The sequence below is a fragment of the Vulpes lagopus genome, chromosome 17 (assembly GCF_018345385.1).
Source record: "Vulpes lagopus strain Blue_001 chromosome 17, ASM1834538v1, whole genome shotgun sequence".
Classification (NCBI taxonomy): domain Eukaryota; kingdom Metazoa; phylum Chordata; class Mammalia; order Carnivora; family Canidae; genus Vulpes; species Vulpes lagopus.
Window position 1 is genome coordinate 25,159,585 of NC_054840.1, and position 14,181 is coordinate 25,173,765.

General features: G+C 43.6%; 1 protein-coding gene and 1 long non-coding RNA gene across 2 annotated transcripts in view; one reads left to right on the forward strand and one right to left on the reverse strand.

Annotated features, from left to right (window-relative positions):
* LOC121477484 overlaps positions 1-6,307 on the forward strand; it is a 61,503-nt gene extending 55,196 nt beyond the window's left edge. The window contains exon 3 of the long non-coding RNA XR_005984237.1: positions 5,827-6,307. This is a non-coding gene — a long non-coding RNA (uncharacterized LOC121477484). The remainder of the gene's footprint in view (positions 1-5,826) is intronic.
* Positions 6,308-6,890: 583 nt separating this feature from the next.
* LOC121477483 (5-hydroxytryptamine receptor 3C-like) lies at positions 6,891-14,181 on the reverse strand. The gene is made up of 9 exons (XM_041731855.1): positions 14,034-14,181; positions 12,562-12,728; positions 12,097-12,141; positions 11,515-11,624; positions 11,066-11,235; positions 8,905-9,065; positions 8,175-8,379; positions 7,575-7,790; positions 6,891-7,443 (listed from the first exon to the last, which is right to left on the reverse strand). The coding sequence occupies exons 1-9, from the start codon at positions 14,098-14,100 to the stop codon at positions 7,214-7,216; spliced, it is 1,371 nt and encodes a 456-aa protein (XP_041587789.1). The 5' UTR covers positions 14,101-14,181; the 3' UTR covers positions 6,891-7,213.

The following is a 14,181-nucleotide window of genomic DNA, read 5'->3' on the forward strand; positions in this document are numbered from 1 at the left end:
TTTGGAAAGAAGTCAACATGAGTGCAGTGTGAAACACACAGGGACTTAATGTTGTACTGAATGTGAATTTACTGACTGCCCACTATGTGCTGCACTCTGTGCCCTTCCCAAATTCAGTGGCTTCCTCTAAGATCTGTGGGATCCATCTTCATCATTACCATTCTGAGAAGATCTCACTGATCATCTACCATGTGTTTGGTGGAGCCATGCAATGAAACATAGAAGCTCCTTGGCCCCTCTCACCCACATCCCAGCCGCAGATACTCTGTGATTATTCCTGTCAATACAGCCCAGCAAGTTCTTCTGTGCCCCATCCATTACTCCCCCGTACCAGCTAACTCCAAGGTACATCTCCAAACCAAAGAGAAACACATTCCAGGGAAGAAAATATTGTCCTTTCCCCTCTACATCATCTCTTCTGCAAGATCTTCTGAGTGAGGTAGGAAAGGAGCTATGTTACAGTCAACAGGACCCAAACCACCCTGTTCATAGTAACTGTATCTTGGTAGAAAGGAAAAGTTGTAGACTAAAGAAAGTGGGATTGGAGAGGTGGTGAATAGAAGGATAGACAGGATAGTAGATGCCGAGGCAGACAAATGAGAGAGGGGCCATGTGTACTGATCAGTGGAATGGGGTTTTTGTCTGTTTCCAAGGAAGCCATAACATAGATACTACAGAGAAATAAAATGTTTAACCTAGCTATTTTAGATGCTCTCTAGGTCTGGAGAATGAAAGGGTTTATGGATTTTGCCCAGAACATCATTTCTGTCTTTCCTTGTTCTTGCCCCATCTTACCTGGAAGCAGAAGGCTGACAGTGAGGCAGAGCATGAATCCCCCCTCAAAAGGCCACCCCCCTTCCATCCTCCTCTTCTGGACTCTTCTCTTTGGATTCACCACGAGCCCCCAAACCATTGAGCTTAAAGGAGCTCAGACCACACCTTGGTTCCTGGTTTTGAATAGTGCTCATGACAGGTGACCACTTCCTGGTGAGAGGCTGTGGCCAGAGAATGTTCTGCTTTGCCCCTCTGCAGGTATGCCTTCTGGGCTCCAGGCAGGGAGGATGTTAGGCCAAGACCAGGGGAATAGCATCTGTTTAGCAGCCTTGTCTAGATGAGTGGTTCTAAATCTGAATTCCAAGTACTTTTTCAGAGAAAATTGGAGACATGGGAGATTGGGCAGGTAAGGCCTTCAGGTAAGGGGTCTCATCAGGTCCTTCAGGAACTAACTATGCCTCAGGGAAAGTATATGGATCACTCAGAAAGGGAGATGGTAGAGACACCTACTAATTTCACAAGGCAAGAACACATAATTATTTTGCTGCAGACCTAGAAATGTATCCTTTATCTACTTGTGGACATTAGGGATTATTGTCAATAGTGAGTTAAAAATATTGAGAGAGTAAGCTCCTTTTTTATGATGAAAGTCTGACTAGCAGACCTCTGCCCCCACAGCTAGCACAGCTAGTGCAGATCTGCAACATCCCTTTTTTGCACTATTAAAACATCTTCATAAGGCTTGTTCTGTCTAGTTTTCTCCCAGTCCAATTCATTTTGCCATTCTCTTAACACAGAACTCTCCTACACGCCCTTCCTTACCTTATGTCTCTTAGAGGCCTACAGACCTGGGGCTGTGGGGGAATGTGTGAATTAAAAATCACAGTGATCTTTTTGAAAATACCTGCCCCTCCCACCCCTAGCCCCTATGGAGGTGTGTGTGTGTGTGTGTGTATGTGTGTGTATTTAAAAGCTCCCCAGATGGTTTTGATTCACACTTAACTTCATTGAAAACCTTTGGGCTAGGCTATGTTACCATACCACAAACAGGATACTGAAACTGATATAGTCAAGATACATAACTTTAACACCAGGATCCCTATGTTGTCCTTTTATAGCTGTAAATACTTCCCTTCCTCCCTAATCTCCTGCTGTCTGGCAGCCATTCATTTGTTCTCCATTTCTATAATTTTGTCATTTCAAGAATGTTACGTAAGTCAAACCACGCAGTATAAACTTTTTGAGAATGGCTTTTTTTTCACTGAGTGTAATTCTTTGGAGATCCACCCAGATGGTTGTGTGTATCAGTATGCGTTCCTTTGTATTGCTGATTAGTATTCCATGATAGGAATGTACCACAGTTTGTTCAACCACTCACCTGTTGAGTGGTTCAATTGTTCGACCAATTGAAGGACTTCTGAGTTTTAAGGGAAAACACTTATTTCCTCTACTTTACTTACAACACTTAAAAAATATATATATATATTTATATATATTTATATATATAAATATATATATGTTTATTTGAAGGAATGAGGGGCCAAGGGAGAGGAAGAGAGACTTTGGAAGAGAGACTTTCAGGCGGACTTGCCACTAAGCGTAGAGCCTGATATGGGGCTCCATTTCATGACCCTTAGATCATGACCTGAGCCGAAATCAAGAGTTGGATGCTTGACCGACTGAACCACCCAGGTGCTCCCACAATACTTCTGACACCAAATTGTGGGTTTTCCCCTCATACCAAGTAATTCTGACGCTACCCCTTCTCGCATACCCCTTGGGTTAAAGGCTCAGTTCCACAAGACTTACCCCCACTTCAAGTGCCAGTTGTAAGTCAGGGCCTCCTATACTTCTGACCAACTGACAATAAATTGGGGGAGCCTCACAACCCCCTCCTCAGATTCAATTTTTTGCTATAACAGCTCACAGAACTCATGGAGACATTTACTTCTGTTAACTGACTGAAAAGGATATAATAAAGTATACAGATGAACAGCCAGATGAAAAGGTACACAGGGTGAGATCTGGAACAGTCCTGAGGGCAGGAGCTTCTGTCTCTGTGGAGTTCCAACATGTAGATGTGTCACCAATCTGGAAGGTCTCCAAACTGCATAGTTTAAGGATTTTTACTTTTTATTTATTTTTTTAATTTTTTATTTATTTATGATAGTCACAGAGAGAGAGAGAGAGGCAGACATAGGCAGAGGGAGAAGCAGGCTCCATGCACCGGGAGCCCGACGTGGGATTCGATCCCGGGTCTCCAGGATCGTGCCCTGGGCCAAAGGCAGGCGCTAAACCGCTGCGCCACCCAGGGATCCCTTTAAGGATTTTTTTAAAAAGATTTTATTTATTTATGCATGAGAAACACACAGAGAGAGAGGTAGAGACATAGGCAGAGGGAGAAGCAGTCTCCACACAGGGAGCCTGATGCGGGACTCCATCGTGGGACTCTGGGATCATGCCCTGAGCCGAAGACAGACGTTCAACCGCTGAGCCACCCAGGTGTCTCAGTTTAAAGATTTTTTACAGAGGCTTCATTATGTAGGCATAATCAATTATTAAGTCAATCTCCAGCCCCTCTCCTCTCCCTAGAGGATGGGGATTAGGGCTGAGAGTTTCAAGCTTTTAGTCATGGCTTGGTCTTTCTGGTGACCAGTCCCCATCCTGAAGCTATCTAGGAGTCCAACAAAAGTCATCTCACTAGAATAAAAGATGCTCTTATTATCCACAAAATTCCAAGGGATTTATGAACTTTGTGTCAGGAACTGGGAGCAGAGACCAAATATACATTTTTTCACAGAGTTGTTCAGTTTTTTCCTATTACATGGAAAGCTGTTATAAACATTTGTCTATGGGTTTTTGTGTGAACAAAAGTCTCCTGGAATAAATACTCAGAAGTAGAATTGCTGATTGTATAGTATTTGCATGTATGATTTTTAAAGAAACTGCAATACTCTTTTCCAGAGTGGCAGTACCATTTTACATTCCACCCATGAATGTATGAATGATCCAGTTCCTCTGCATTTTTCAAGGTTTAGGACTTTGGATAAGGAAAGACTTCTGAAAATAGGACCCTAAAAATCACAAACGTAGAGGAAATGATTGATAAGTACAGCAGTTAAAAAATTTTTAGACTTATTTTCATGAAAGGACACTAAATATGAAAAGCCAAATCATAAACTGGGAAAATAATTTTATAACATATAACTGAGAAAAGAATAGTAGAAAATACACAAAACATATAATGACAAAAAAGAAAAAGAAAGAAACCCTATCAGGAAAATGGACTAAAGACATAAATTGGCACTTTATAGAAGAGAAAACACAATCAGCCAACAAAAACCAAAAAGATATTCACACAAAAACAGGGAACAAACTGATGGTTGCCACAGAGGAGGGGGATGGGCAGAATGGTGAAGGGGAGTGGGAGATACAAGCTTCAGGATGGTAAGTAAGTGAAGGGGATGAAAGGCACAGCATAGGGAATAGAGTCAAGGGTATTGTAATAGCGTTGTATAGTGACAGATGGTAGCTACACTTGTGAGCACAGCATGACATATAGACTTGTCAAACCACTATGTTGTACACCTGAAACTAGTGTAACATTTTGTGTCCACTATACTTGAGTTTAAAAAAGATAAGAAAATAGGGCAGCCCCAGTGGCGCAGTGGTTTAGCGCTGCCTGCAGCCGGGGGTGTGATCCTGGAGACCCGGATCGAGTCCCACATCGGGCTCCCTGCATGGAGCCTGCTTCTCCCTCTGCCTGTGACTCTGCCTCTCTCTCTCTCTCTCTCTCTGAATAAATAAAATCTTTAAAAAATAAAAAAGATAAGAAAATAAACACTGAGATGTGAAAAGGTTGTGAGGATACTGCTGGATGCTGCTAAAGAAAAGAGAGTGAGAAGCTAGTAGAAAGCACAACCCAAGAAGTTAGAAATATGATCAAACATTTGAGGACAGTAATATATCCAGGGCCAGTGGGTTGGTTTTTACAAACAGTTCATAAACTTTCATGCACACTCTTTTTTTTTTTTTTTTTTTTTTATGATAGTCACAGAGAGAGAGAGAGAGGCAGAGACACAGGCAGAGGGAGAAGCAGGCTCCATGCACTGGGAGCCCGACGTGGGATTCGATCCCGGGTCTCCAGGATCGCGCCCTGGGCCAAAGGCAGGCGCCAAACCGCTGCACCACCCAGGGATCCCGTGAAATACTCCTAATGTTCCTGATGACATGTCTGAGCTAGTACTAGCTTAAAATATTTTGCTTTGTTTTTTAGATCATATTTTAGATCACAAAGTTCATCTCAACCCTAACATATGAACAGGATGTTCTTTCACAAAGGATATTGTCAATTATAATGGTCTTGGCACAGAAAACCTAAAGTCAAATTTCAACGAGGTGGAAAAAAATTGCAAAATGACATGTAGAGAAATACAAATGTGGAGATGGGAAAAGAAATGATGCAAAAGTGATCTTAAAAAAATTGAAATTCAAAAAAAAATTGAAATTCTGCAAAGATGTGGTAAACATTCTTCATTTTATGCTACTGGCAAAAGTCAAGGACAAGTTTCTGCATGAGAAATATGTTCTGAGTAATGGAAAGAAGGAAACATGAGAATGTGCAAGCAGAAATACCTGTTTGTGTATAATTAATATCTCTAAGAACTCAAAAGTAAAGTTGATGCATAAAAGTGGGTTGCTAATTTTCCACATTAGATATGGAAAAACAAAATAAAATATACCAGGATGGGATAAAGGGCTTATACCTAGAAATAGTAAAATGCTGATTCTTGGTTGACTGGCATTCATGCATACATTTAATCATTCAGTGAGTCTGTATTAAGCACCCATTGTGTGTCAGGCATTAATGCCATATTCTGAGTTATACAAATGAATGAGACATTGTACTTGACCCACCCAAAAACATAGTCTCTTAGGGAAGGCAGAAATATAAATAAATCTCTGAAATGTATTCACCTAATTGAAATATAATTCATAAATTTGTCTTTGGTATTCTTTTAACTTCCCATTTCAATTTCCGTCTCTCCTCAGGGCCAGCTGTTAGAATCCTCCCCAAGATCATATCTGCCTATGAAGTTGTGAAGTACTATTATAAGGAACACTTTAAAAAATAGGTTTTTTTTTTTTTTGGATAGTAAAGATAATACATGCTCATTGAAAACAATTAAGAAAACACCGATGAAGATATAAAAGAAAATAGTAATAATTTTTAATCCTATTATCCAGGACAAAGTTTGCTTGTGCTCTGGTCTCTAGCCATCTATATCTTTTTTCTCTGCACTTCTCTCCAGCCTTCTTTTTTTTTCTTTTTTTTTTAAAAACAGAACTTATGTATAAAAACTGTTTTATAACTTGTTTTTTTCCACTTTATATATCATGAATGTGTTTCCATGGTATTAACATTGACCTATATTCTCACTTTAAATGACTACAAAGCATCTAATTGTGTGGCTGTATGACAATTTATTTAACCTGAATCCTTGAATTGAGGTCCCTAACTAGTATTTCTGGACCTCCTCCAAGCAAGTATATCATATTTTATTTATTTATTTTGAGAGAGAGAGAGCTCAAGGGAGTGCAAGTAGGGAGAGGGGCAAAAGCAGAGTGAGAAAGAGAAGCTCAAGCAGACTCCACTAAATGTGGAGCCCCACAGAGGGCTTGATCTCACAACCCTGAGATCATGATCTGAGCAGAAATCAAGAGTTAGATGCTTGACCAACTGGCCACCCAAGTGCCTCCAAAAACATGTATTCAGAAGGCCCTCCTTGTTTGATTTTGTGAATTCTGGGTGGTGGTGGGGAAGATACAATATATCATTTATTTCAAAGAGCAATTTCTGGAATGAGAGAGGTAAAGGCAAGTGAAATGAAAGTGATTGATGAAAGAAACATTTTGCGATTGTAAATATTTTATAGTGATTTCTTATAAATGAGACTTAACCCTTTCATTCTTTTAAAACTGTGAGTGTCTGAAAGACTTCAAATCAAATTGGATTACACTCACTTAGAGTGAACTATCAGTGTCTGCAAGAGAACTCTCTGCCCCAATGTTTATGGACCTATTGTAAATGTACTGAGGAGCCAGTGCTTCGTGAAAAGTTGTTTTTTGGGACAATCATTCAAGGAGAGACTGCTGACCCTGACCTCCATTGGTAACAGAGTCAGAAGTTAGGTGTGGCTAAGGAACACTAAGTGTGTAGGAATGAGGACCAAGGCATATGAGAAATCAGGAAATTGTTTGGGGGCAGTTCTGAACCTGTACAGTAGGGTTGTGTTGGAGTTCGGGGGGTATTGATGGGGCATGGTAGTCACTGGGGTAAGTGAAGAAGTTCAGAAAAGGAGCCCAGGTCTGGCTGGCTCTAACACCAAGAGAAACTTCAAGCTGTGGTTTTCAGGGAGGAGTGGATGTGGATGTCTGCCTAGGTGTTCCAGAGGATGATGACAGTGACCACAGAAGTCGCCATGAAGAGCAGATAGAGGCAGAAGAGCAGGGTGTCCATCATGTGGCTGAACTGCACCCACAAGTCGACCAAGTGCTGCCTCTGAGCTTCATCTTCCTGCTGGGCCCTTGTGGACTCAGGACACCCATTTAACTCTGCCTCTCTGGGACCTGACACCTTTCCCACCAACTCCACGGGCTCCTTCACACCTACAGAGGGAAAGAGACTCAACCATGGGTCATGAGGTGCACTTAGGGAGGGAGGAGGCCAGGGAAGGAGGCAGGAGCAGAGGAGTGGAAGTGTGGGAAGAGGAAGTATGGGCAGAGCTGACTCCCCTTACCAGGCAGGTGGGCAGGGTGGAGGTTTAGGCCTTTATTTCCCTTCTGGGGTGCAGTGGGGGAGCATGTCCTTGGGTTGGCCCAGTAGAGGAGCAGAGAGTGGAGCCACCGAGGCATGAGTGGGGGCTGGGTGGTGGCCAGGTGCAGCAGGTAGGTGATGAAAATGGTCTCCAGCAGGCTGACCACCATCAGGGACAGACACAGGGCGAAGTAGACACCTGAAAGCAAAACAAGTTATAAGTTAACCAGGGCAATTTCATCTCTACACTTTTCTTAAGACTTTCTCCAAATCCAATCTTTTTTTTTTTAAGGTTTTATTTATTTATTCATGAGAGACACAGAAAGAGAGGCAGAGACACAGGCAGAGGAAGGAGAAGCAGGCTCCATACAAGGAGCCCAATGCAGGACTTGATCCTGAGAATCTGGAATCAGGCCCAGAGCCAAAGGCAGATGCCCAACTCCTGAGCCACCCAGGCATCCATCTCCAAATTGAATCTTTCCACAGAACCTCTTCCCTCCTTAAGTGGAGAAGCAGCCAGTTTCTGATTCCCCTCCCTATGCCCTGCTGCCTTTGCTTCCCTGGGAAGTGGGAGGGACCATACTGATGAGGGGGGTGCCACTGGCTGGGAGTAAGTCATTCATCATGAGCAGGAAGACGTTGTAGCCCAGCAGAAGGGTTATCTTGAAAGGGGCACGATTCTCGCTTTCTGCTGGCAGGTAGAAGCTGAGGGCATCGATGGCAATCAGGAAGCCACTGGGCACCAGAAGGTTTATGACGTAGAGGCTGGGCCTGCGTCTGATGGCCACCTGTGGGGCAGAGAGATTATGGAGAAGGTAGCAAATATACTGATGCCAGGGGGTTCTTGTATATTTGACTATAGTCCTTGCTGATGTGCTGTTAGGCTGGCTGTGGGATGATTGCTTTAGGTAACGCATGCATTTAATTGTATCCTCTACTGAAGTGTCCTGCTTTGTTGTCTAATTTTCAGTGGTAAATGTGTCCAACCTGCTGGGAACACAACAATTGTAGACTTTCAGGGGCAAGAAGAGCCCTTTGGGCCATCACAGAGGTGGCTGCTCTATTCTGAACAGTAGAGCTTGTTACAGCTGAGCTACTCCTCCTCTTTGCAGGGTGGAGGAGGGGGGAAAGAGGGGAGGAGGGGAAGGAGGAGGCCCTGGTGATCCTTCTTTAGGGCAGTTAGGATAGAGGGTAGAGTGGGGAGCAGGTGCTTAACCCCCTGGAAATCCTTTTTACTTTCAAAGTGCCTTAGGTCAAGAGGAAAATCACAGAGGACCTGGGCTCAGAAGTCAGAAAGGGACCCTTGGACTTACATAGAACATGATCTGGTCATATACGTTGCTGCCCACCAGCATCTTTGGGGTGGCCTTGGTGATGCCCAGGAGCTCCCACTCTCCCTGAGTCTGGATGAGGTTGCGAGATGTGTCTGTTATCTCCCACACTTCCTTGTCCATGCCCAGTAGCATGCTATCCACTACAAGGAAGACCGGGGACAGCTCAGTCCAGAAGTGCTTCCAAGCTTCCTGCACCCAAGTTAAGTTCCCCCCTGAGCTTCTTCGGCAAACTTTCCTCTCTATTCCTTTTCTTCTTCAAGGAACTTTACAACCTACCTGGGAGACCAGACAAAACAATTAGAAAATGCTTCAGTGTGCTGGATTTCATGGTAGACTTTTTTTTTTTTTTTTTTTTTAAGAAGGAATAAGTGAATGCAGTCTGAAGTATTCAGAGAGGACTTCAATGCAGGAAGTACAAGGGAATACAGCTGGTCTTTGAAGAAAGAGAAAGAATGGAGGGGGAAAGAAAGTTTTTTCAAGAGTGGGTTATAGGACCACAATTCATGTGTATGCAGGCTGCAGCATTGATTTTTTTTTTTTTTTTCTGGTTGAAAACAAGAATGAATCAAAGTTGTTATGGGAATACTGGGTGTGACTCAAAGTGAGTCAAGAACTTTTGCAATCATTCCTATTTTCCTTCTTCATTTCCCAGTTGTATGATGTTGTTTTAGTGGAATCAAACTCGAACAGCTCAACCTTTTTATAATTACATGCATGCCCACTATAATGATTAATTTATCCAAATCTGCCACATGACAATTGGAGGTATTCAGTGTGTTTACTGGTTTAAGTGTGTTAGCTATCAAAATTAAGTTTTCAGCTAAAAATTGTAGAGCAACAGCTCTACAGCAGCTCAAGGTCAGATAGGCCTCATTTGGCATAAGGGCCACCCAAGATCTCAAGCAGTCCTTTTAAAAAGTTCCTTTTCTTTTTTTTTTTTTTTTTAAAGATTTATTTAATTATTCGTGATAGACATAGAGAGAGAGAGAGAGGCAGAGACACAGGAGGAGGGAGAAGCAGGCTCCATGCACCGGGAGCCCGACGTTGGATTCGATCCCGGGTCTCCAGGATCGCGCCCTGGGCCAAAGGCAGCCGCCAAACCACTGCGCCACCCAGGGATCCCTCCTTTTCTTTTATTTACTTATTTATTTTGGTAATTGCTATACCCACTGTGGGGCTCAAACTCACAACCTGGAGATCAAGAGTCACATGCACTTGTGATTGAGCCTCGCAGGTGCCCCTATAGTTTTTTTCTTAATTAAAGATTTTATTTATTTATTAGAGAGAGACAGTGTGTGTGCATGGAGGGGGAGGGGCAGTGGGGGAGGGAAGAGTAGACTCCCCACCGAGTGTAGAGCTTCATGCAGAGCTCAATCCCAGGACCCTGAGATCATGACATGAGCCGAAGTCCAACGCTCAACCAACTGAGTCACCTGAGTGCCCTTCTGTAGTTCTCTCTTTTTTTTAAAATATTTTATTTATTCATGAGAGACACAGAGAGAGAGAGAGGCAGAGACACAGGCAGAGGGAGGAGCAGGTTCCATGCAGGGAGCCGGATGTGGGACTTGGCCCACCTGGGTCTCCAGGATCACACTCTGGGCTAAAGACAGGTGCTAAACTGCTGAGCCACCTGGGCTGCCCCCTTCTGTAGTTCTTTTTAAATAAACTCTATTGAGAAATTAAAGCAGTGATTCTTAACTCTGTCTGCACATTAGCATCTCCTGAGGACATATAAAAAGTAATCAGTACCTGGGCCCCGCCTGGAACAATTAATTCGAAATCCCTAGAGTGATGCATAGTTACTGACATTTCAAAAAAGCTTTGGTGGGTGGCCAGAGTTAAGAAACACTGATCTAAAACCTTCCCTAACGGGGATCCCTGGGTGGCGCAGCGGTTTGGCGCCTGCCTTTGGCCCAGGGCGCGATCCTGGAGACCCGGGATCGAATCCCACGTCGGGCTCCCGGTGCATGGAGCCTGCTTCTCTCTCTGCCTGTATCTCTGCCTCTCTCTCTCTCTCTGTGACTATCATAAATAAATAAAAATTAAAAAAATAAATAAATAAAACCTTCCCTAACAATACCTGCACCACTTAAATATCTTCCCCAAATCTTGAATAACTGGCAATACATGTCTTGCTCACCTGTGTAAAGGAAGGAACTGAAGGTGAAAGTGCAGTTCTGCTGGTCAAACGGAAAGTAGAAGATGTCCAGGTTACAGATGCTGGTCACCCGCACTGGCCTGTCATACTTCATTCGACCTTCGCTGTTGACAAATGCCGTGAGACCTGGAGGTGCTCTATCCACATCCATGCTGCTCGTGAGAGGGAGGGAGTTGGTGCTGTGGTGCCTTCATTAGCTTTTGTTTCCCTTTCTTCCTATATCTTTCCCTACTGTGCCCTCCTTTTGGACCCTTTCTCTACTGTCATGCCATCTTGTCTCTTGTACAGCTCATAGTGTTTTGTGCCAATCAATTAATTGAGATTAACTGTTCTCTTGTCTGAGTGTCTTGGTTTTCCTGTGCTCTGCACTGACCCTCAGCTGTTCTTTGCAGATGGGCTTTGTGCTGGCTTTCCCCAACCCAGATACGCACGATTCCACAATGAAGATGTCTGGGAGCCACACGTTTTCAGCTGATACAGTGAGGTTTTTGAGGCTGACACACTCTTCCAGGTTCCAACTGATGAAAGGATTGTCCCACATCTGTAGCCAGGGCAATGGGAAAAGAGGTGAGCAGTGGTGCAGCTAATTCAGCCAGCTTCTCCTACCTTCTTGTTCTTCTTTGAGCTCTGATCTTCTTTCTCCCACTCATGTCCCTGTGACCACAGCGGGTCTCCCCCTCTTTACCCAGCTAAGTGCTATTGGTAAAGTACCTGGTAATGGCCTTTTTTTCCCCGATAGACCTTAATTATAACCTAAAACCCCCTTGGTCCCAGGAGCACACCAACATATTGGCCTGCAAACCATTTGGCCATTTTCTTGGATAACCATTTCCACTTTTGTAAACTGCCTGGGGATATTTGTATCCTCAAGGTCAGTCCAGTTCTAGATGGAATTATTTGGTCCTGGAAAGATTTGTACATGAGTAGAGGTTTGGACTAGAAAACCGCTAAGTTACTCCTCACCTTTATACTTACAAATGGAAGTGGGAAGAGGACGGTTGAATCTGCCTTACCACATTCATCCACAGGAATGACGTCAGAAGCTGGAGCTGTGCATTCTGGTAAAGAGATCGCCATCCAGGATCATTAGTACAAAAAGACTTGGCTCATGCCCACCTCATATTCTTACCAATATTTACTAATTTATTGGGTCAGGCATAGTTCTAGATACTCGACTGTCTTTTCCTCACTTGTCTGCCCCTGTATCTAGGGACAATTCAGGTTTTAACTGACATACTGATCACTTTTTCCTGGAGCATTCCAGAAAGGACAGGACTCAAGAACAAATCCCTCCTGAAAAAAATACCACTGTAACATTCTTCTTTATTTCTCCTCATCCTGTAGGAAAATCCTCTAATTTGTGCAGAATCCATTTAGAAGACCTATTGTTCACTACCAGACGAGTACAATGTTGTATTGACAGGGCAGAGGATCCTCGTTCCCTATTAGAAAAATGGAAAGTGGGGACTAGGTCTCACCACTTCCAGGATGGCAGACAGGGTGAAGGAGATGTTGACATGAGTGGGGTTGCTGTAGTTGAGGACTGGACGGAAGGCCTTTCTGTCAAACACTGCTTGGAAGGCAGCAGGATCCACCCCATATTGGTCAAAGCCTGAGCAATTGATGGTGAAAGTGTCGCCTCTTCCTGTAGTGAGCAGAGACCCTGTGAGAGAGGCCTCCATGGCTAGGGCTGAAGCCTCTCTGTAGAGAGAAAACGGGTGACATACTGGGAGGAGTGGGAAGCCTTCCTTCCTGGGCCAAGATTCCCCAAGGCCAAATCCCTTCCTGCCAGATCAGAGGGGATAGGCAGGTCTGGTAGGCAAATAGTGGAAGTTGATGTGGTAAGCTGAACCACAGCTCTATTCTCATTCCTATTGTTTCGTCCTCATGCAAAACCTGCCCAAATCTGTATGCAAACTTGGCCTTGGTACGATGGCAGCTACTTCAACAAGTCCTCAAGTGTACCCATCACAGGCTGCTTGGATCTACCTAGTAGCACCTCTCAGCACTGCCCTAAAACTCATCATCCAAATCACTTAGAAATCTGCTATAGTGCATTTCTCTTCCTTATTCTCAGAGACTTCCATTTTCTGAAGACAGTAAGTGATTTATCAAGAAAATAAAGGAAGTAAATAATTTTACGTTCTAGGTAGATATGGGTAACATGTAGTAGGTATTCTGAATTGGTATGTACCTTGGCACTATGCATTTATTTTGCCCTTCTCAGATTTAGTGACCAGATATCTTGGGGTTTATTTCCAGCATTGGGATAATTAGGTGATATCACTGAGCTTATACCACATGCCAATCATATAATGTGGCCTCTGCAGGTGTTGTCTCTTGGCTATGACCAGGAACCCATCTTGGTAGTACCTGGGCAGAATCTTTCCCCATTTGAGCTTTGTGAGATATTTTGCTTTGCTTGTTTCTCTACAACTCTATCTCTTTCCATAATATTTAAGGTATATATCCCGACTAGGAACAGATATTCCCTCATGGAAGCAAAGTATCTACTCCTACCTCAGATTGATTTTTTTTCTCAGATTGATGCTTACCCTCCCTCAGTGTTTTACACTTATTCCTTCATGGCATGTTTAAAATCTATGGCTACTCTTCTCACAGATACCATATCAAGGGAAGAAGACAGGGAGAGTAGGATGAGGGTGTGGTGGGAGGGACATTGGTAGTAAATGAAAAGGTGGAAATGGAGAGGTGGTGAAGTAGGACAGTTTGGCAGATCTCTATATGGACAGGAAAACAGAAGGCTGTGATCTGATCAGCGGAATGTCTATCGGTCACACACACACACACACACAAACAGTCAAGACACAGATATCAGGGAAGAAGTATTTAACATGTTACTTCGGAATGTCCTCCAACTGCTGAAGGGAAGTTCCTAGATGTCCTTTAGAACCACATTTTGGTCTTCCCTGTTCTTGGCCCATCTTACCTGGAAGCAGAAGGCTGACAGTGAGGCAGAGCAGGACTCTCCCCCCAACAGGCCGCCCCCCTTTCATCCTTCTCTTCTGGACGTCTCTCTGGGGATCACCATGAGCCCCCAAAACCTTGAACTTAAAGGAGCTCAGACCACACCTTGG

Coding starts and splice junctions, on each gene's coding strand:
- LOC121477483 (XM_041731855.1), bottom strand. CDS start 14,100: ATGAAAGGGGGGCGGCCTGTTGGGGGGAGAGTCCTGCTCTGCCTCACT. Junction 8,380..8,904: donor ATGACCAGATCATGTTCTAT/GTAAGTCCAAGG, acceptor TCTGCCCCACAG/GTGGCCATCAGACGCAGGCC. Junction 7,444..7,574: donor CCACCCTGCCCACCTGCCTG/GTAAGGGGAGTC, acceptor TTCCCTCTGTAG/GTGTGAAGGAGCCCGTGGAG.